The following is a 21,493-nucleotide window of genomic DNA, read 5'->3' on the forward strand; positions in this document are numbered from 1 at the left end:
GGGAACTATGGAGACTTTTACATTAAAACAAACATCCGAGTAAATTTATCAGGTTCTCAGAAATTCGTGTACCGGACAAGTAGGAAAACGAAATACGGAATAAGAGACATGTAGACTTTTTTCAGGAAAGTACAGGCCTCAGTGTTCGATTACCTTCACCCATCTCTGCGACAACAGTTCAATCTGCTCGCGACAAACAAAACGCATCTCATCATGTGAATTGAACTTGAAACTACACAGGAAATAAATTATATATAAAATTGAAAATCACTATGTTTGTGACTCTAAATCCCCTGAACCGCCCGACCGATCTCGATCAAATTTGTAACATGGATGAGGTTCGAGGCTGGGCTAGTTTTAGGCTGTTCACTTTGATGGTAGAACTGAGGGATTGCGGGAAGGGGTATAAGAAAAAAAAAAAAAAAAAAAAACTTCTGAACCACTCAACCAATCTCGATCAAATTTTCAACATACATGAGGGTCGGGACTTGGGTGTTTTTTATCGTTTCACTTTGATGAGCCAACCTGGGGGAGGGGGTATATATAGTTTTCTGGGTCACTTAGATAAACAGTGATACTTTCGATCCCGTTTAAATTCAAATTCAACCCCGCAACTTGAGGTTAGGGAGGAAGAGAGATTTAAAAATGATCGAAAATGACTGATACTAGTGCTGAATCCACATTTTTTTTTGGAGTTACTGAGATGAACGGTCACACTTCCGATGTCATGGCCCGCAACATGGGGAGAGGGAAATTATATATATATATATATATATATATATATATATATATATAAATGATCGAAAATGACCAATATTAGTGTCGAATCCATGGTTTTCGGGTCGCCGAGATGATCAATGATTTTTCCGATGCTGTTTAAATCGATGCCATTAATAACGAAAACAGCATATTTCACGGGTACTAAACACGGGAGATACGGAGTTGTGCATTTAAAGTTTCATTTCAACCCAGCAAAGCGGGTAATATTATGCTAGTTAGTATATATATATAATAATCTTTCGAAAATAATTGAAATTGTTTGTTTTTCAGGGTGACCGAACAACAAGTTTTCATCGTGATAGGGAAAGAGAGCAGAGAAGTGAACGAGATTGTGAAAGAGAAAGAACTGATCATACACAGTTCTCCCGACAATTTCAGCATAATTTACCGCCACGCTTTCAAAGACAGCAGGTGGAACGTCAACAATACATTCGGAGTGGGCCTGGTTCATCAGGATTCGGAAGCATGCCTGGGCAGCAAACAGGGCCATCTGGCCAAAATTCTTCTGGGCCTAACGTACCTAGCAGTGAGTCTCGGTGGGGAAACGTTTCACCCCATGGTGGTTCGTCTTTCAGCTTTGGTGGACAGATGTCAGGTAATTTAATTCCTTTGCGATACTGAAGTAGATAAATAAAGTCCATAGAAGTAGAGATAATATTTTTTTGATTTTTTTTTTTTTTTTTTTTTTTTTTTTTTTTTCATGTTCGTTAGAATTATGTTACATCAAACAAAAAGCTTTATTTTTCATTGCTTTTCTTTCCGGAGAATTTCGGATAATATGTCTCAAATATTTGCTCTGCACAGGCAGGATCATAAGTACTGTTATATATGTTCCTGAACTGTCTAAATATTGCCTTACAAACATCACTTATTCAGTAAACACGAGGTTGCGGTGGCTTAGTGGTTGAGATTTCACCTTTGGTGCATGGGGTTCTGGGCTCGATCCCACCTCGCGCCAAGTGTACTTTGTGGTGGCCAAACACCGTGTGCATGGGTTTCCTCCCACTTTCTTCATTCCACCGTTTCACTCATTTCTCATAATCAGTCTTCTTTGTGAAACTCCCTCAAAATGTTATGGGCCTCTAAAAGCTAGGTAATGAACTGCAATAAACATCAAATGCTAAAATAGCATCCCTATAAGTTACATAGTTTCAGTGGAATTAACGTTCTACTTTCAGGTACCCTCAAAAGTTTGTTCTTACCTAGCGAATTTTTCATATTTCTGTTATAGATTAACGTTGCTTATAAAATTACTATAACTTTTTGCATTTGTTGGCCCGAATAAATCTATGAACTTCTGAATACTTCGTAAATTGGATAACTGTCAGGTGGAGTATTTCCTCAACATTTTTAACTACTGTAATGCAATTGATCAAATGTACCACAAAAATATTTGAGATGAAAGATATTAAGTGTTAAGAATACAAGTTTCTCCAATAATAAGATAATGAGATATTGGTGTTTTCTAGTTGAAACGCGTCAAAATATACAATAAGAAATACCTTAAGGTTACTGGAAATAAGGCTTCTTGATTACAGCTTTTTCCTTAGGTATTTTTCTTTTTCCACAGCGAGGACACTCGGTCGGAAAGGTATAAAAGCCTTTCCATTTCCAGGCCAGCCATCCTGAGAAGTTTTTCCTGTGTTTTCCTCACATAAGGCAAATGTCGAGGTGGTACCTAACATAAAGGTCCCAAATGGCTTCCTTCCCCACTTCCTAGGGTAGTGTGATGGCCTAGGAACATCATCTCTCATACGTGATGGGCTAAAATAGCATAGTTGCCGACGGCCCAGAAGTAGTAAATTTTCTGGAAAAGTTCTTAGTGTTAACGCAATCGTAGTAATCGTTAGGAATATAAGAAAATGTGTAAAACTATAAAATCACGGAAGAGCATTATAACGTCCTAAGACCTAGTAATTTCCCAAGAGGCTAAAAATGATGAAATTGTAAATGTTTTGAAGTGTTGTATTATATATATAATATGTAGTTTCCTTTTGACCTTACTGTTAACATCGAGCAACTTCTGTTTTGTGTTCTGTAGTAGATTGCTTCTAGATTTAAACAGAAACCAGAACTTCCACTTTTCATCTTGAAACCTTTACCCCCCTCCCCCCAAAAAAAAGTGAAGGGAATAGTTGAGAAAACAGGACCAATCAGTCATCTACAGTAGGGCCTATTTGCAAATTTGCATTTTTCTCATTGCTATATGAAGAAATATTAGAACTTGTAGACAGGTAGAACATTAAAGAACTTAAGAAATAAAGAATTCCTTTTGAAATTTTGGCGTCTAGTTAAGTAATTTATATTATTACTGCTTTTTTGTTGAATGTATAATCTCATTATTTAAGAAGGCTATCTTCGTTGCCTGAGTTTAATTTTGGACCTTGGACTTAAGAAAATAAGATTCATAGACCAGTCTTTTCAATATTGGTGACGTGTAAAATTTTTACTTTTATATAATACTTGGTTTCACCTAGGTTCTCGACAGTGTTTCCCACAATAATACACGCTTCAAAAGGTTAATTATTTTATTTAGTATAGACAACATTATAATACATTCTTTAACTTTTTTTGCCAAGGTTCTTTCTAATGAAAATCAATGGCGTAATTTTTTCGTATAAGTAGTTTGTCTTTATATAGTTTCATCTTTATTTTTCAGGGGTTTCTGTAAATAGTGTAGGATCAAAACAGAATATTCCAGCTTCAAATCGTCGCAGCAGGACTGATAGTGATACTTCAGGGCCAGACCGTGATAGGGATGTTCTGGACGATAGACCTCCCAGTCGTGACCAAAGAGAGAGGGATCTCAGGGACCAACGTCATTTAGAAAACCGTGATGATCGTGAACGGGAAAGAAAGGAGCGAAGTGATCCGAGAGAGAGAGGACATACTCCCCCAGATGTATACGAAAGAGAAAGGTAAGTTCAATCAACAGAGTAAGCGCCATTGTTTCAGCATGTAAGCAGTTATGACACTGCCAATGAGCTAAAAATTCGTCACTAAAAAATTCTGAACCATTTGGATAAAGCTGGGTACAGAAGGGAGCTCGACTTTGGGTGCCACATGATCTATCTCAAAAACATTTATTTGATCGCATTTGTCTCCGAACCTCAACTCAAATGTAACGAACTCTAGCGGTTGATCACGAGTAATTGACAGTGGACACACCACAACGTGCGAGAAAGATTGTGATCGAAGCGAGAAGCAACTCCGCAATCTGTGGTGGAGCCTGCACTGGCACTTAGAATGATTATGCAGTGCGCTTTGGAAAGGTCTCATGCATCATGGCAGAACAACAGACTCGAACTGTAGTATTGACAACGCGAGTGTATCTAGGAATTCAAAAGAAATGGCCGGAACTTGTCAACAGAAAAGGTGTCCTTGACCACGTGAGACGCCCAATCAGAAATTGAGAGAACGTGTCTGGAATGTTTTTTGTAATGCATCCACCGTATAGCGCGGACCTGATACCGTCAGACTGTTTTGTCTGCAGAACTTCGTGAATGGTGAAACTGCTTTTCGATATCTCTTACTATTCTTGCTCTGACATCTGTCTGAAACCATTCTATATAAGACTTCCGAGACTTATGTATAATTCGGAAGTTTAAGAAGCCTACATGTGAACCAGCTTTTATTTGCATTCACTAATTTTCATTCATTTTCGGTGAGCGTTTTAAGAAGCAAAAGTTGTGTAACGGAGGGTATAACAATATGAAAAGCAAGACAACATGAAGCGTAATAGGGTTCAAAAAGGAATATTGAGGACGAAAATGAGCTGTTGTTTTACGGCCAGAACGTGCACAAGGTATAAGAACTTATTATTGTGAAATATAACATACGTGTAATGTGGTTCTAATTTTGCTTTGTGGTGTTATGGTTAAATTTAAATTCAGTGAATCTTATTTATTTTTTTAGGGACCGGCATGACTCAGATACTAGATACAGTGATATTAGAGAAGGAAAACATACAAGAGATTATGACTCATGGGATCGAGATCAAGACAGGGATCATGAATACAGGGAATCCCGAGTTTTTGAAGATAGGAGGGATGAACCTAAAAAGGATACATACGACAGACATGTAAGTAACATTAAGAATTGTGCATGTTTTAACAGCCACATATTAAATAGATTCTCAGGTACCTTCTGCAACGAAAGAAGTAACACTATATATGAAATGCTTTTCTGTTTATGACTACCTGCAGTAGCTTTTCAAGTTAGTTACTGTGAATTATATTCCTATTGAAGTCTACTTACATAGTTGAGTCTTCCGTGATATTGAAAAGTTTTGTGTTAACAGAAAGACATATAATAACCATCCCACCCAATAAAGGCTTGGGCGAAACCTCCCCAATTTACGATTCTGCTCCCCACATTTAGCATTATTCAGTTCCAGTTTCAATGAAAATGGTCTCTCCCAAATATTCTTGTAGATGCAACCCGCGCTCTAAAACCCGCCTGTGGGCATCTTGCGGTGGTAACAAGCGTTCAATAGTATCCTGTACCGGATACGAGTTTTGAGACTCCAAGTAGATTTTTCTTATCAGTCTGCCTCAGAAACTAATACTGGTACTCTGTTCACTTTTTCCGAGCTTAAAATGTTAGATATTTTACCGTCCCAGTGAACAACAATTGGCTTTCAACATTAGTGAACTTAAAATTCTTGGGCAAAACTTCGCAGTTTCCTCTTAATTTTCGTGGAATCTGGAACAATTACATTTTTTTCTTTTCTTTCTTTTCTTTTCTTTCTTTTCTTTCTTTTTTTTTTTTTTTTTTTTTTTTTAACCAGAAATGAATTAATTAAATAAAAATACACATTATTGAACATGAATTTTGTGTTCCTATCAACATTTTCTGAACCCGTCTTGCACAAAAGTTATGATTGCCTAATTTGGGGCACAACTTCATGCAATAAGCCCCGTGAAATTTGCGGAAGCTCAAACGAGACCTCTGGTATCGTAAAACTTAGATTTTCACGAGTTTTGTTATTGGTTTTTCCGACCAGTTCATCTGTCATAATGCTCAATTTCCCTCTTCGGTCTTCGTGAACGTTTATGTAGCCATTTTTAAACATGAGGCATCAGCGCTTCACTCCACCTTCACTCATCACATCATTACCGTAAATTTTACACACTTGTTGACGAATGTCAAGCGGTTTAGTGTTTTTCGCCAACAAAAATCTATGACTGACCTCACTTCACAAATGGCAGGATTTTCAATCGAAGCATTTATGTTAACAATGTATTACAAACAGAGGAGATGCAACACGAACTTCACGCGTTCACAGCTGAATGAGCACTGAACGGGCGAAAATCCGCACAAAAACTGCGATCACCCTGCCCTTTGAGAAACCCCCGTCGAAACGTGAGTCACTTTCTGGGTAGTCCTCATATATAATATTGCATTGAAACATTAATGAGAGTTCAAAGTGATGCTAATGTAATTCATACTTGATTCACAGTAAGTGAACAGCAGATTTCGTTTAGTCCTGAAAAGAAAAGTATATTATTTTGCGTTGTATAGAAAAAGATACAATATGCGTGTTGAACTCTTATTTTCAGCCTCCTGTTCAGCAAGATCCGTTCGAAGACCGGGATATAAGAGGTTTGGAGAGTGATCGATCGGAAAATTTAGATTGGAGAGACAAGGACTGGAAGGACGATCGAGATAAAGACAAAGACTGGAAGGAGGAGAGAGAACGAGATAGAAGAGATGAAAGAAGAGAGGAGAAGGAAAGACCACAGAGGCCTGATAGCCGAGATAGTCGTGCATCGCGTGATTCCAGGGCAAGCAGAGACTCTGGGAGAGATGAGAAGTATATACATTTCATAAATTTAATAAATTGTGGAGTTCTTACTTTTTAAGTATAATAGTTACATTGAATTGCTTACTCAGGTGATGTAAACATATATGTAATGCAGTTTCTAAATTAGTCATTGCTTAATTTTTAAAAAGATGAGTGAAACCTTTCGTTGATTGCGACTTGGAACAGGTTCCACCACTTACTTTGTGGTCTTGTTCACCAAGTTACGTAAAGATTGACTCACATTATAGACGTTCTGCTCTTCCGGTAAGGAAACAAAACCTATTGATAAACTGATTATTTCTTATGGTGATAAAACAGCTGAGGATTTAATGATTCATCTGTGCACACTAACAGTGAGTTTGGGGATTGCTTCTAATTTCTGATTTGAACATTTGGACAAAAATTAAATTGTAATAAATGTTTTAAGAAGTTACTGGGTATGTAATCATTATAATATATTGAAGTATAGATTCGTTGAAATTTAAAACACATTGTGAATTATCGGTGAACTATGGAAAACATTTTTGGTTTTTCTTTTCTGTTTTACTCTCACATTCTCATTTCGCCAGTTCTTTCCTGTTCATTCACCAATTACACTAGCCAACAAAATTTTACTTTTCTTTTTCTGTAACTGGTATGAGAACAGCTCTTTGTTTTCGGGTGTGCTGATAACGAAAATGTTAATGAAAATGCAAGATTAGCTCTCGTTTTGAAGTTATGATAATTTTGCGTTATTGCCTATATAAGCTTATCCGTTTATATACCTTGTTGTTATCTCTGAGGAAAGTCACTGAAGGTGCAACCGTTTGCTGGCGTTTGTAGTTTTCTGCTGGTGATTCCCTGATTAGTGTCCAACAATAATCGGCCGACATTGATGCATTCCACTTTTTCTGGAATCTCATTTCCATGTCCGAAATTTGCTAGTGGAAGCGTTCCCCGTGCTCGTCGCTTACAGCACCACAGTTGTCAAGAAGTCCAAGTGGGAATCTGAGAAATGTAACTTTAAGGACATGTTACACCCCAATCTATCATAGCAGTGCAGAAGATTCACAAGATCCTTATAGTTTTCTGTCATCTTTTTTTCTAAAAAGTTCGTTGATACTTGAACAAAGGCATCCCAAGCTAACTTTTCATCACCTGTCAGGATGGTGTTGAAATGCTCATCTTTGTACAGTTTACGTATCTGGGGACCCACAAAAATCCCCTCTTTTATTTTAGCCTCACTAAGACGTGGAAATTTCTCGCGCAAATGAAGAAATGCTTTCCCAGTTTTGTCCATGGTCTTAACAAAGTTTTTCATTAGGTTCAGCTTTACATGAAGAGCAGGAAGAATTATGTTCTTGGATTCGATAAGTGCTTCGTGCATAACATTGTAAGGTCCTGGTTCAAATGATTGACGCTCAGGCCAGTCTTTCTTTTTATAATGAAGTGCTTTGGCGTGGCTATCCCAGAGGCACAGGAAGCAACAGTATTTGGTGTAGCCCAAGTAATATGCCTATGACTTTCAGATCTTCGGAAATCTGCCATTTAAACTTGACATAGTTCAGTCGCAATAACAATTGTTTCATGTTATATGTTTCTTTCATGTAAGGTGCATACCCAATCGGAATCGGTGGTAGCACGTTGTCATTATGCAGGAGGACACATTTGAGACTTGGAGTCGATGAACAACCTCCACTCATCACTTTTATAGTCAATGCCCATAGCTGCCATTAGTCCCTCTACATCACTACAAAATACAAAGTTCTTGTCATTTTCGAAAAATGGAAGGAATGACATATGACGGTTACGGAATGCAGTCTTTTACCGTCTTATCAAGGCAATTCCACTGTTGTAGTCTTGACGCCAACAGTTCAGCTTTATCTTTCGGCAATTCCAGATCTCTCATTAGGACATTAAGTTCACACTGTGTTATTTTGTGATTCTCTTTACACTCATCGTTACACACACAATCAGGATCTTTCGAAGAACTGGGTTTTGAAGGTGATGGTGCAGCACTAGTTTCACTAACGCCCTCGTCATTATCACAATCAGGTGGAACAGGAACAGGCAGTCCTCTCCTTGAGGCACTAGTCGCATGGCCAACGGTATGTTAGGATATATCAAGGATTACTTTTTTTTTCTTTCTTGGAAATACCTTGTGTTAGCGGAGTTGTCATACAAAAGTAACAATCATCCACATGGTTTGATGGTTCTCGCCAGATCATGAGTATAGCAAAGCCCATGGAAGATATTTTACGGTTTAACCACGAATGAAGACTCGAGACACAAGATATGCAACATACATGAGGAGCCCAGGGCTTCTCCTGGTCCCCGATTTCACATCCAAAGTACAGTCTGGACGCCTTCCTAATATATGGCGTTTTTGGCCTCCTTTTGCGATTTCAATGTAGCCTGTCCACAAATGTAACAAAAATAGTCAACACTGTTTACGCATTTGCGAGGCATATTGAATCACAAAAATTACAATGACCACACGCACTAACTACACTTCAATAACACGTTCTTCCAGCACAAAAACACAACACAGCTTGTAACAGACAGAAACTATGCTTAAATGAAACATACTTCACAACTCCCTTCCCTTCTCGAGCTCCCTTATGGCTAAGTGGTTAGCGTATGCGCCTTTGGCGTGGGAAATCCGGGTTCGATTCCCGGCTGGAGCTCATGTGGTTTGGATTCCACGTTAATCAGTAGGTCCAAGTCATATAGCCCCTCAGCCAAAAGGGACCCAAAACTAAAAATCAACTTCCTTCCCTTCTTCCCCCCCCCCCCCCCCCTGTTGTTGCTACGAGCCCGCGCCAAAAAATAGTGACAAAACACACACAGCTATTGTTACTTGCAGGAAACTTAATCACTTTGTCTACAATTAGTGGGATTTGAAGCCTATATGGGAAAGGATTGACAATGAATGCTAATAAAATATAATTAAATGCACCCCCACCCCTTTTAACTTGGAAACGAGAGCTAATTCCAGTTTTTCATTGTCGTTTTCGTTATCAGCGTGGTCGATAGTTAACAAACATCTATTTCATTCCAGTTACATTTTCACTCTTGGCTAGTGTTCTCAGTTTCATTTTACTCACAGAGCATGAGCATGGGACGTTCAAGATCTCTTCCTTAATTTCATTATTGTATCTTAATGTATTGTGAGTACGTAACTTTATGTAGGGTTGACTTAGATTTCACTGCACTAGATTTCCCATGGTTTAAACCTCTTACAGACTCTTATCAACAAAGTGTTTCACTTATCAAAAATATCAATTACTGTCTTTAAAATAATGACTTAATTGAGGTGCTCCTTATATATATATATATATATATATATATATATATATATATATATATATATATATATAGTTGAAATGTAACTCTTAATTCAAAAATTATATCTATCCGTTAGCCTTTAAAATTTTAGTAGTAAGGATTATTCATTCAAACTTATGACCTATATTAGCACCCGAAAGTGTGAAGCAATAAGCTTACAGAGATTAGTAACTACTTAAGTATTTTGAAAGTATCAAGTGCCTTCAAAGTACACAAGAATAGATTTCAAGAGAACACATTTTTAAGCAGAATGTACTGTGTTGAGTGTAACAAAATACTAGCGAATATTAGAGTATACTTACATGCTATAAAGTTTTTTTTTTTTTTTTTTTTTTTTCCCTCCACATTTTAACCATTGCTAGTTGAAGGTCTGTGTGAATCTTGAGGCAAGTTGAAGTTCCGTGTCTGCATATCAATGTGAGATTGGTATATTAGGTTTCTTTTCATGGTCATTTTCATTGGTAGCACGGTATTTTCGATGTCGATCCATCATGAAATTTGGAAGCTACTAAAAGTAAGACATAGACAACTCTAGTTTAGAAATATAATCAGATCTAGTATGCTACTCACATATTGAAATAAGTTGACAAATAGTTATGGTATCTTAACTGTAGCATCATGTTTTTAGTAAGAAGAAATATGGACGATTGTATGTGATCTACTTTTTTTTTTTAAGACCTGTCCAAGATTTCGAACATAAGTTAGTCGCAAGTCGTAGTGAGTTCATTTCGTCGTGGGCAGATTCATTTGATACACAGTATGAAGAGCGAGAAGAGAGAAAACCTTACTTTGGAAGAGAAGAGAGACGGGAAATAAGCGTAAGTAAATCCAGTTTTATTCTTTACTAGCTGAAATGCCTCTTTTTGTACGGAGGAAAAATAGGTTTGTGAAAAGTATTTGAATCCCTCCGCCCCTTAGGATACGTATTTCGATGAAAATGTATTAACAAAAATCCGTAATGTCACCCCTTTTCAAATCTCTTTATGGTGATGGAACTAAACTCGCACTTAGGCAGCATCGGAAATGTCACTATTCAACTCAGCTGTTCCGAAAACTATATTGGACGCTTAATATCTGTTGTTCTTGGTTATTTTTCGTGCCACTCCTTCCTACTCCTCTTTACCGGACATGATGACAGTTAGTTCAATATCGTAAGATTTTTGGGAGACCCATGATTGGTAATTAAGCCAAGTATAATTTTAATTGCGTGATTCGATCACACACACTCACACTCTCATATATTCATTCTATTTACCAAGATGGTATAATCCATAATTTTCGTGTGGGACATGTGTGCATGACTTCTATATATTTTAAACAATCAGGAAGAAAATGGACAGCAGTATTGAAAGAATGGAAAGATCTAAACGTTGTATCACTAAAATAATCATTCCTCTACACAAATTCAGTGTCAAAGAGCTTATAAAGAATTTAGATCTCTGTTTCAAAGTTCTGGCTTTCAAAACGGTTTGAAAATGAACAGTGTCCAGCTTTCGAATGTTGCTTCAATGAGAATCGCTTATACAGTAAAAGTATCCTGTATATTTGTTTCAGGTTCCCCAATGGTTCTTATTGCTTGGAACTGAAGTAGATCAAGAATATGAGATAAACACACCATCACAAATGTTTCACGATGAAGTTTTGTAGATATTTTTTTTTGTTCCATATACTAATATTAATGAGTAATCTCAGTTGTTTGGATGTTATCAGCCAATAGAAAGGGGCGAATTCGATCAAGGATACATAATGAAAACTTTTAAATATTAAAAATCTTGCGTCAGAGAAGTTTAAAACTGTCAAACTGTGTGTTTGCTAACATCTTTATCAAAGTTGCATGGATAATTTCCTGTTTTCTTACTTTTTCCCATATGTATTCCTTTAGAGTAAATAAGACAAATAGCAAATGACAGTAAATGATTTTGTGAATTTGTGTGTTCTCCCTCCGGAAATATGTCCCATTCTGCCTTCCTAGAACTTCCAGTATATTGAAGTCCTCACGTCTCAAACTGTAATGAGCTTTGCTTCTCACTACGAAGTTGATGGCTTTCTATTAGAAGGCCATGGTCGTGTTTGAGAAGAAAGAAAAAAATGTAATTTTCTTATATTAATTCACTTAACTACCTGTTGAAGAAATGATTAATTGAAACTCGTAAAAATCTGTGAAGAGCATAAAGTATCTGTGCTCTTTGAGTATGTTTGAATAGTTTTTTCATCAGAATAGAAGACCTCTCCCTAAAATTGAACAAAGGATCATAGATGGAATTGTATTATTTTTAATTTCAAGAAAACAAGTCCAGTAGATAAAGCCTAATTTTCTTATACTTTTCACACTATTGAATCGTTACAACAGTAGATTTTCAGCACTAGTTCAAGAAAATACGAGCCGCATAACAACACACTACTGAAATGGGTACTCATAAAAATCATAAGAAAACGACAATGAGGAAGACCAGGAATAGATAACAGGATGAAATACAAAGACAACTTGAAAAGCATATGGGGAAAAGTCCAATATGAAGAATGGTGAAGTGAAAATGCGTTGGAGGGTCCTCGTACACATTAAGACCTGCTGGGGTACTGAAATTGAAAATTGATGATTAATCGTAATATACTCATTCACTCATGTACCCTACTTTGGTAGAATGTGCTGCTTCGGTACTGTATTGAAAATAGTGGGGATATTAAGTTTAAAATTACTTCCAGTTTTGTGTTTATTTCCTTAAAACTAGCTAAAAACGCCGGACTTGAAACTCCAATCTTCCACTTGCCGAGCGAATGTCTACCAATTGAACTACTGGTGACATTACTAGTTTATGTCCCTCAACTTGTGATTAACGAACTAATTAACAATTATTTGTGAAGCCAGTTCACGTTATTCCAATATTGTGTAGTACCGGCTGTTATTAAATACAAATTTATTACTTGTTGAAAGAAACTTATTGCTGCAAATTGTTTTGAATACATGTTATACAGTATATGTAAGAATGTTCACTTAAATTTCTGAGTCAGCTGTAGCGAGAGAAATATGTGTGTTGAAGCTCATTGGATATATATATATACTAGCAGCGTTCACCCCGCTTCGCTGCGGTCACCCCGGAACGCAATAAACTTTGTTACTTAGATAATTTTTACTTTTTCGCTTTCAAGTGATATGATAAAAACCATAGAAGATTGCAGTAAATCTTAACATTATATCGCCTGTCATTTATGTTAACCCGCCCCGCTTCGCTGCGGTCATCCCGGTGCTGGCATATTGTAAAAGTGTCTGTAAAAATAAGCAAATCAATTAAAAAAATTTAAACAGAAGATTCAAGCTATTTTCCGCTGTATATCGCCTGTCATTTATGTTAACCCGCCGAGTGACACGGTCATGCGGGTTGCATATAAATACGTTTATTTTTACCTATGATGAACTAATAACAAAGGATTTGTACGTTATGGACACCTGAATGGTCAATTATCTCAAGACACTGGTAATTAAAAATTAAAGTGATATGATAAAAACCATCTAGGGTCCAAATCCTAATAACCCCCCAAAAATGAAAGAAATTGGTTCAGCCGTATTAGCGTGATGAGCGGACAAAAAATTGTACGTTCTCTTTTATATATATATATATATATATATATATATATATATATATATATATATATATATTTTAAATATTTTATTCCGTTTTCCAGAGGCCACCTGGTCCTATTACACGAGAGAAGTTGGAAGCTGCAGAGCAAAGAAGTGAAACTAAGAGAAATCTTACCCAGTTAAAGAGGCCGTCCGCACCAAGTTCCATTAGTGTTTCTGAAAAGAAGTCAGAAGTATCGAAAACTGAGCAGGTACGTGAATGGAAACTTGTATACACCTACTTCCTTGAGAGAAAATCGCCGTGGTTTATATTTCGAAGGTTATATCCCCACTGCCAGTTTGTTTTGGTTGCTGTGGCTTCCATCGGGAAGCAGATTAGTTGAATAAAATAAATAAATAAATAAAAAGTCTGTCATCTTGTTATTCGCATAGTTACTATAGTAATATCGTATGACAGTATGTTCCATGGGAAACATAATGCGTATAGCATAGCCTATGTGATCGAACGAACTAGTTTCTTGTAGTTGTTGAACGGCAGTTTATACAAAATTAGCTGAAATTGTTGCTGTTCGCACGGGAAGAATAGGTTGATGGAAAATACTGGAAAGGTATATTTGAACTGCCCCCCAGAATGCGCGTTTGAATTGAAATGAAAATCCCAGCTTGACCCAAGTGTTAACTATGTTCAAAAATTAATTTTAATCGATGCAGCTGCCATTCGTTGTAAACATTGTAAAGCCTTTTTCCTCCTCTAGGATGCGCATTTCAATCCAAGTGTAATGATGAAATCTCAGGACGACCCAAGTGCTGTCAAAAAATTTATTTCAAACTGTTCAACCCATTTTCCCGAGATGGAGACGTCATCGATTTGAATGTTTAGGAAGAAAGAAAGAAAAAAGTTGCTTCCTTCCCCCTTAAAAGCAAATTTTGGAAACCACGAGGTTACGTGTTCACTTAGTTCTATTTAATGAGGACTTTATGTACAGGTTCATCTCCCTAACTTGAGGGACTCGTATTCTCGCCGAGTGGACTTGGGTTGGACAGACACCCTATGGGTCGATTTTCTTAAGATTTTTCCGTTTCCTCTCACTTTTTGTAATCCATTATTTCGTTCAGTATCATCACTGTCGCTATTCTCAGAGTATAATCGTGGCACTTTTAACAAAAGATAAGGGGGAGACTCGTAAGATCTATTTTTGATATAAAAAAAAATGAACCCTTTCCCCTTCCTTTAGGATACGCATTTTAATCAAAGCGACATAAAAATCCAATTCCATGATGGGTATTGTATTCAGAAATTCATTTCAGTATGTTCAACCGTTTTCCGTACTGACAAAACCGACGACGCCGATTGTTTATCGATGTAAGTCAGTTCGAAAGTGGTATTCCCCATTTCAAGATGCTACATAATTTAGAAACGAAACTCGACGTGCAATCAGTCGAAGCGGAAGGGAACAAATAGTGGTGCGCGTGCTTCACAGGAAGTTTTCAGGTTATCTTACTAAGGAGACCGAGAACTAGGTATTCCGCAAAAGACTGGTAAGTTATGTAGAAACGTCTCGTAATGAAAGGTACTTGGCTAGGGTTGCTGGAAGTTCTAATGACATTAAAATTAATTTGCGAAGTGTCTTTCTTCTTCTAACATGTTATACTTTGTAGAATATAGTATTGCAAGAAAATGGCGTAATGAAAAATGCGATACTTCATATGTGTGGAAAAGTTAATAGAAATTGTTTGGCTTTAGGGTACCAAAATTTCTCTTGCATTTTGCAACATGAGCGTAATGGTTCTTTTTCTAACCACTGACACGTGTTTGGATATGCTGACACTGGCTATTTCGGCAGCTCGAGGAAGGTAACGCCATTTTAACTTTCCAGTAGAACGGTGTGCTACCAAATTATTATTACAACTTGCGATTCTTCCTGAATGATAGGACCCTCTACGAGGACCATGTAGTTGCGGGATATAATGAAGTATTTTATAGGAACGAAAAGACCACTTTCCGATGCATAGCATGCCACGATGGTCCCCGATATAATTCTGGATAATTTTTTATGAGTTTCATTAGAGATAGTGTTCGTACCAGTTTCGGCGACCCTGGTTGATCTGCGTTCCCTGTCGTTGCAATCATTACAGAAATTCATTCCGATACCATCGGGAGGATTTGACAGGAACTTGAATATAGTTCTGATGTATGGCGTGTTAGAGATCACACATTGAATATTTGTAGTACGTAATCAATAGTTTTTTTTTTCTCTCTCTCTCAAAAAAAAAGGGAATAGGTAAATTGTTACCGATGTTTGATAAAATAAAATTGGAATGATCAATGACCGAAATTAACATTAATTTCTGTGAGCAATATTTCTCTCTCTCTCTCTCTCTCTCTCTCTCTCTCTCTCTCTCTCTATATATATATATATATATATATATATATATATATATATATATATATATATATATATATATATACATTTTTTAAGTTGAGTCAGTTATAAGCGAGATAATGAAAGCTGGTGGCATAATCTTGTACCTGCCAACTGGACGGTCTTGGTTTGATCCTCAGTGGTATCGGGATTTGTTTCTCGTTTTACCTTCGTGCAGTACAGCTTATAACGTGTTACACAATCTTTTTAAAATTAGTACCAGGGGGAGGGGGTAAAGGCAACTGTAGCATAGTGCTTACTACATCCCCTACTGATGTACCGAAATTAAAAAAAAAAAAAAAAAAAAATAGAGCTTTACTTCCACATTGCCCTGAATTTGGTCTCGTTAATTTGCCCTAAATTTGGGGGAAGGGGAGCTTCAAGTTTCTGAAGTTGTAAATACTAATTTCTACAGTTTATACAGTCAAAAATGTAGTTATTGAATTTTCAAAATTATCTTTGCTTGTTAAGTTATATTACTGTACTGTTAAATTCTATTTAGTGGGTGCTATAGAATACGTATTAAACAATTGAATACAAATGGACAAACCTCAACACCCTTTTAAATTGAAATTACGTTAAATCATTTCGATATTTGCTGTTGATCTTCATCAGTTACAAATCTAGTTACGTAAGACTGAAAAATTTAAATTGAGTCAAAAGCCAAAATTAATCTTGAGAAAAGATGTATCATGGAAAAAATGTTCAATATCTGTTTACCCGAAAGCAAGATAATCCTAGAACTAAGGGAACGTGAATAATTGGAATATCAATCATAGTTGAATTGAAAGTATATACAAAATTCCAGTTAATTTAGTGATCACTTGCGTACTTGATTACTATTCTTCTCTTGGAAGATTTTCGCTCATAAAAAACGTTAAATTTTCAAGTTATGAAGTATCAGTATATTATGCGTAAAAGTGCTTCATAATGAAATATTATGAAAGGATATGATTGACTTCCCACAAAAATGTTGTACTTTATCGCCAGAAGTCCACTAACCACTTTCCACCGTAAGTTTTCTTGTTGAACAGATATGTAAAAGAGAATACTCACGCTGTTCTGTTGATCCTTACGTTATTACGCTCTTTTGCTCTTTGTCTAGTATCAGAGTGATTTGAATGTAATTGTTTTAAACTGATGAATTTTTTTTACCGTATCTTTCGGGGAAGTCTGTATTTGAGTCTTGAACATTTATCAAACTTCTTCAAAGTCGTAGAAAAATTTTACACCAGTCGTAATTATTCGGACTGGGAAGCGGAGAGTAAATAGTGTAACTCCTCCTAGTGTTCTTGTCTGTTGATATGTAATATGATTAAAATACCAATTCATCATCTAGTATTAATAATAATGCCGAAACTGCTTATAAAATTTGTCATTTATAAGGTACATTTGAACAGTGTTAAGAATATTTGTTTTTGAAGGCATAGTCAGATTGTTGCTTTATTGTTTATTGAAGCCAAGCAAACTGGAAAAGAAACCTGAAGTAGAAGCTTGGGGTCGTGTTCCTAAAAGTGAAGATCATCATAGTGATGCAGTGCCTAGTGTGCAGGAAACCAAATCCTGGGCAGATGCGATTTGTGATCCTAGTGAAGGAACTAAGCAGGAAATAAGCGAAGGGAAACCTGAACCTGTTACTGAACCCAAGAAGGAAGAAGTAAAAGATCAAGGTATGTTACTTATTACAGATTTCTAAAACTTTGCTTGGAAATTAGTATTTACAACTTCCAAAAGGATGTTATTTGTTTTTTTTTAACATGGAGCTTTCACAATAATACTAGATACAATTAATCATTTTAACATATAATACTGAGAAGAATCCCCCCGACACACTTCTCACTACGTAAGTGTTGTAAAGTATAACAATCCTTATTTTTAATGTGTATCTAATGTCAGTTCTTACAATTGGAGGCTTTCAAGTATAATAAATACTTTCTATGACACGTCATCGATAGCATGTAGAAATTTGAAGAGCTGTATAGCAACAAGAAAAAGGGACACCATAGAAAACAAATAATATTACAACGCGTTTTTAAAGAATATTTATATTCTTGTAAATAATAGCATCAGTTTTGTGTTTGTGTTACTTGCCGACGCTTTTCAACTTCGTGGTGCTTTGTACAACTAGATACACTTGATGAGATAACTGTATCCGTGTTGCTGCGAAACTTTGCTCATTGTATCCAGATGAGATTTTAAGGAGAGGAAAATCTTAGAATCTTTATGTTGAGCTCCTTACTAAGTAATAAAACTAGATATGTCACAGATATTGTGGATCAGTTCTTATATTATGGAATCTTTTCTGTGAACACGTCAAGTCGTAATTGTGTACATGTACCCTTTGCATGATCTCAACTTCCTCTACTTCCTACTTGTGTGCTACTGATTACCTTTGCAGCGAAATAGTTGAAAATGAGGTAATATAGGCTTCCAGCGATAGGAATACAAATATTTTTCATTGATTGCCCAGGTAGTACTCACTGAGGAGATTCAGGCGAGCATGAACCATGATGTTATTTGAAGAACTCGATGAGAGCGCGATGACGTTTGTTGACAGGAGTCCTTATTTCAACCTCAGCTTATGAGTCTTTATTGTTAGTATCATAATGTTCGTTGGTTCTCACATTCTCATTTCACAATACTCTTTCATCATTCATTTTCATTAATCACCCTACGGGTCGTAACCGTGAAGTAAAATTACAATTTCATTTTTCATCAAAGTAATTTGTTTCAATTAAAAAATCGTGTAATGAACACCTAACAGTTAGGGCATTTACAATAATTAAAATAATACTGTATTGAAAAACTGGTTTTAAAAAGACATCTAATTGGTTGTAGTGGGTATGGCTTAATTTATTTGGGGTTACTCTCTACGAAAGCTCTGTTAGTCTGTATAAATCTGGGTACAGAGTTCTTGTATAAACAAAGTAAAGGCTTCATACTGTTGAGATTGTAAAAGAACTTTACTGATCAGCTTAAATGTCTTTCTTTAATATATTAGGGATGATGACTGTCTTCTTATGCCTGTACAGTAATAATAATTCTGGTGTTAACACTAGTTGTTCCCCCAAGCCTTCAGCGCGTTTGTAAATTTAGGCTCGCAACATCACTTCGCGTCAGGTAAGAGACAACCCAGCTAGCGACGACTATTAACCTGATTACAATATTGTAAGTTAGCGTAATAGACAGTTTGTAATGATGATTAAGAGTAATTAAATATTTTCTCGTAGATGATCATGCAACTTATATGTTCTGAAGTTTGCATATTAGCATTATTCAGACTGATGGTTTGGGCTTTATAATAATAATAAATACTTTTTGTTTATTTACAATCAATGCACGAAATTTGCTGGAAAAGTATGTTGGTATTGTCAGGCAGCATCAAATCCATGTTCTTTTCCAGTAATCGGGGTGCGCATTACGTGCTCCGTTGAGCAATTATCGAAACCTATGTCAGCTTGACTTAAACGTGTTACTTGAAAAAGTGGTATGACTGAAGCCTTAATTTTTTTGTATTAAAACTGACGTGTTGAAAATAATCTGATTTTAAGTACAGGGTTCTTTAACAAATAGTACTGTTTGTGTTTCCTATTTGAATATTTGAACTATGTCAATATTTGATACATTTGCGTTAGAAACTAAATTATTTTCTAGAGTAGGAATGGCTGATCCATTGTAAGTGATTTTTTGAAATATAAACATTGTTCTGTTTATTGGTGTGAATTTTATACAATTCTGCTCTCAGTGAAGGAAGGAAGAAAGAAAGTCCTGTATAGTGTGGCAGAGATTCATTTTGTTGCTTTGCGTTGTAGTTTACTTAAGTACAAAAGATTAGAAACTTAATTGTATCTTTGATTTGCATTTACAGAATCTAAAGTAGACGTGACAGAGAAGAAATCAGAAGTAAAGGATGAAGGTGCTGAGAGTGATGTAAAGAAGGATATGCCAGGAAACAAGTTTGATAGTAAGAAGGAAGACTCCCGGTCTGATGTATTAGTAAAGCGTGATAAGAACGTACGTAGTCGAGGAGGGCGAGGACGATCCGATATGCCTCGCGGTAACAATCGTTGGGGTGGTTACTCAGTGTATCGTGGTGGTTACGGTCGTGGTGACTTCAGAGGAAGACGTGGTGGACCTAGATTACAAGGTGGTAGACCTAGGGATTGGGATCGAGATCGAAGTATTCCGGGTGTAGACGATCGAGATAAAAGAGACAAGGATGATGAATCTGAACTGTCCGGTGATGAAGTTTCAGCGTCCACAGAATCTGGGAAAGAAGAGAACAGAAGCCGACGGGAATCAAGAAGGTCACCAAGATCTCCGAAACAAGGCAAGAAACATGAGAAGGATGAAAAAAATAGAGAAGTCCGAAAGGAAGAGAAGAATTTCAAAGATGTGGATCGGAGATATGAGAAAAGAAATTACGAAAATGTTCGAAGTAGTCGTGAAGGTTTTGCTCCTCGTGGGGAACCTTCTCGTAGAGGTAGGGGTGGATTTCGGACTAGAGGAATGGGGAGGAAAATGGACGGTTATGGGCCTCCACCCTCAAAAAGCCCGTTTAGTCAACCTAAGGAGGAAGAAAAAAAGCCTTCTTCTGTTGTTAGTGACAAAGATACTAAAGAGAACCGAAAAAACGAGTCACGAGTGGACAGTAAAGAGGAGGATATTAATACTAGTGAAATTATTAGTGGTTCTGTAGATAGAGTAAAAAGCAAACCAATTACTCGGCGACATAATAGATCTACTATTCCTCCTCGACTGCAGCGAAAAAATGATTTTGAACCTTCACATGGACGTAAAAGTAGAGGGAGGGGTGGTAGTCGGGGGGACCCAAGACGACCAGTTTTGACGAAGCAAAACTCCTCGGATATGGCAGATGACACGTGGGAAACGACGTCGGAAAACAGTGAAGTTGATGATAAGGACAGGAAACAGGATAGAAGTGATGGGAAAGATATTCGCGGTGCTAACGGCAGAAAGAGTTTTTCTAATCAGCGAGCGATGAGTGATCGACAGAATAGAAAAGGATCTAATACGAGCATGGGCCGAGGGGGTAGAGGAAATTTAAGTGGTGGTATGGGGACTTCCAGCAATACTTCGAAAGCCCCAGGGGCAGAGAAAAAAAATAATAATTGTGTGCCAAACCAAAGAAATGCGGGATTAAGTGCATCGCAGAGTAGTAGTAACCATGGACGCATTGTTCAACGAGGGAGTCAGGGGGGGCCAGGGAAAGTAAAAGAAGCCACAGTGAATCGAGTGGATGAAATAAAATTAAATGATCCAAACCTTGTGACACAAGCTCTTACAGATCTGTCAGCGAAGAAGAACAGGTCGGAGAAGGAGAAAACCAATGCTTTGGAAGGCATAGATTTGAATAATTATGCAAGTAAGTAAAATTATTTTAGTAATACATTGTAAATTAGTAGTTGTACAAAATTCATAATATATCATGCAGGGAATCGTAGGCTTGGGTATAGTAGCTTCCTCAGAACCACACCTACACAATACAGTGATCGTAACTGTTGTGAATGTTGGAGTATATGGAAAAGAATAATTTAAATGAAGCCAGAATTGAAT

General features: G+C 36.7%; 1 protein-coding gene across 5 annotated transcripts in view; it reads left to right on the forward strand.

Moving 5' to 3' along the window:
* Window positions 1-21,493, forward strand: part of LOC145690108 (uncharacterized) — a 127,561-nt gene that overhangs the window by 37,091 nt on the left and 68,977 nt on the right. For all 5 annotated transcript variants that reach the window (XM_081764686.1, XM_081764684.1, XM_081764682.1 and 2 more), the window contains 8 exons: window positions 1,051-1,375; window positions 3,440-3,698; window positions 4,696-4,861; window positions 6,342-6,595; window positions 10,590-10,731; window positions 13,595-13,744; window positions 17,376-17,586; window positions 19,785-21,302. In XM_081764686.1, coding sequence (XP_081620812.1) covers window positions 1,051-1,375; window positions 3,440-3,698; window positions 4,696-4,861; window positions 6,342-6,595; window positions 10,590-10,731; window positions 13,595-13,744; window positions 17,376-17,586; window positions 19,785-21,302 — 3,025 coding nt within the window. The remainder of the gene's footprint in view (window positions 1-1,050; window positions 1,376-3,439; window positions 3,699-4,695; window positions 4,862-6,341; window positions 6,596-10,589; window positions 10,732-13,594; window positions 13,745-17,375; window positions 17,587-19,784; window positions 21,303-21,493) is intronic.

The sequence above is a fragment of the Thermobia domestica genome, chromosome 7 (assembly GCF_964235325.1).
Source record: "Thermobia domestica chromosome 7, izTheDome1.hap1.1, whole genome shotgun sequence".
Lineage (NCBI taxonomy): Eukaryota > Metazoa > Arthropoda > Insecta > Zygentoma > Lepismatidae > Thermobia > Thermobia domestica.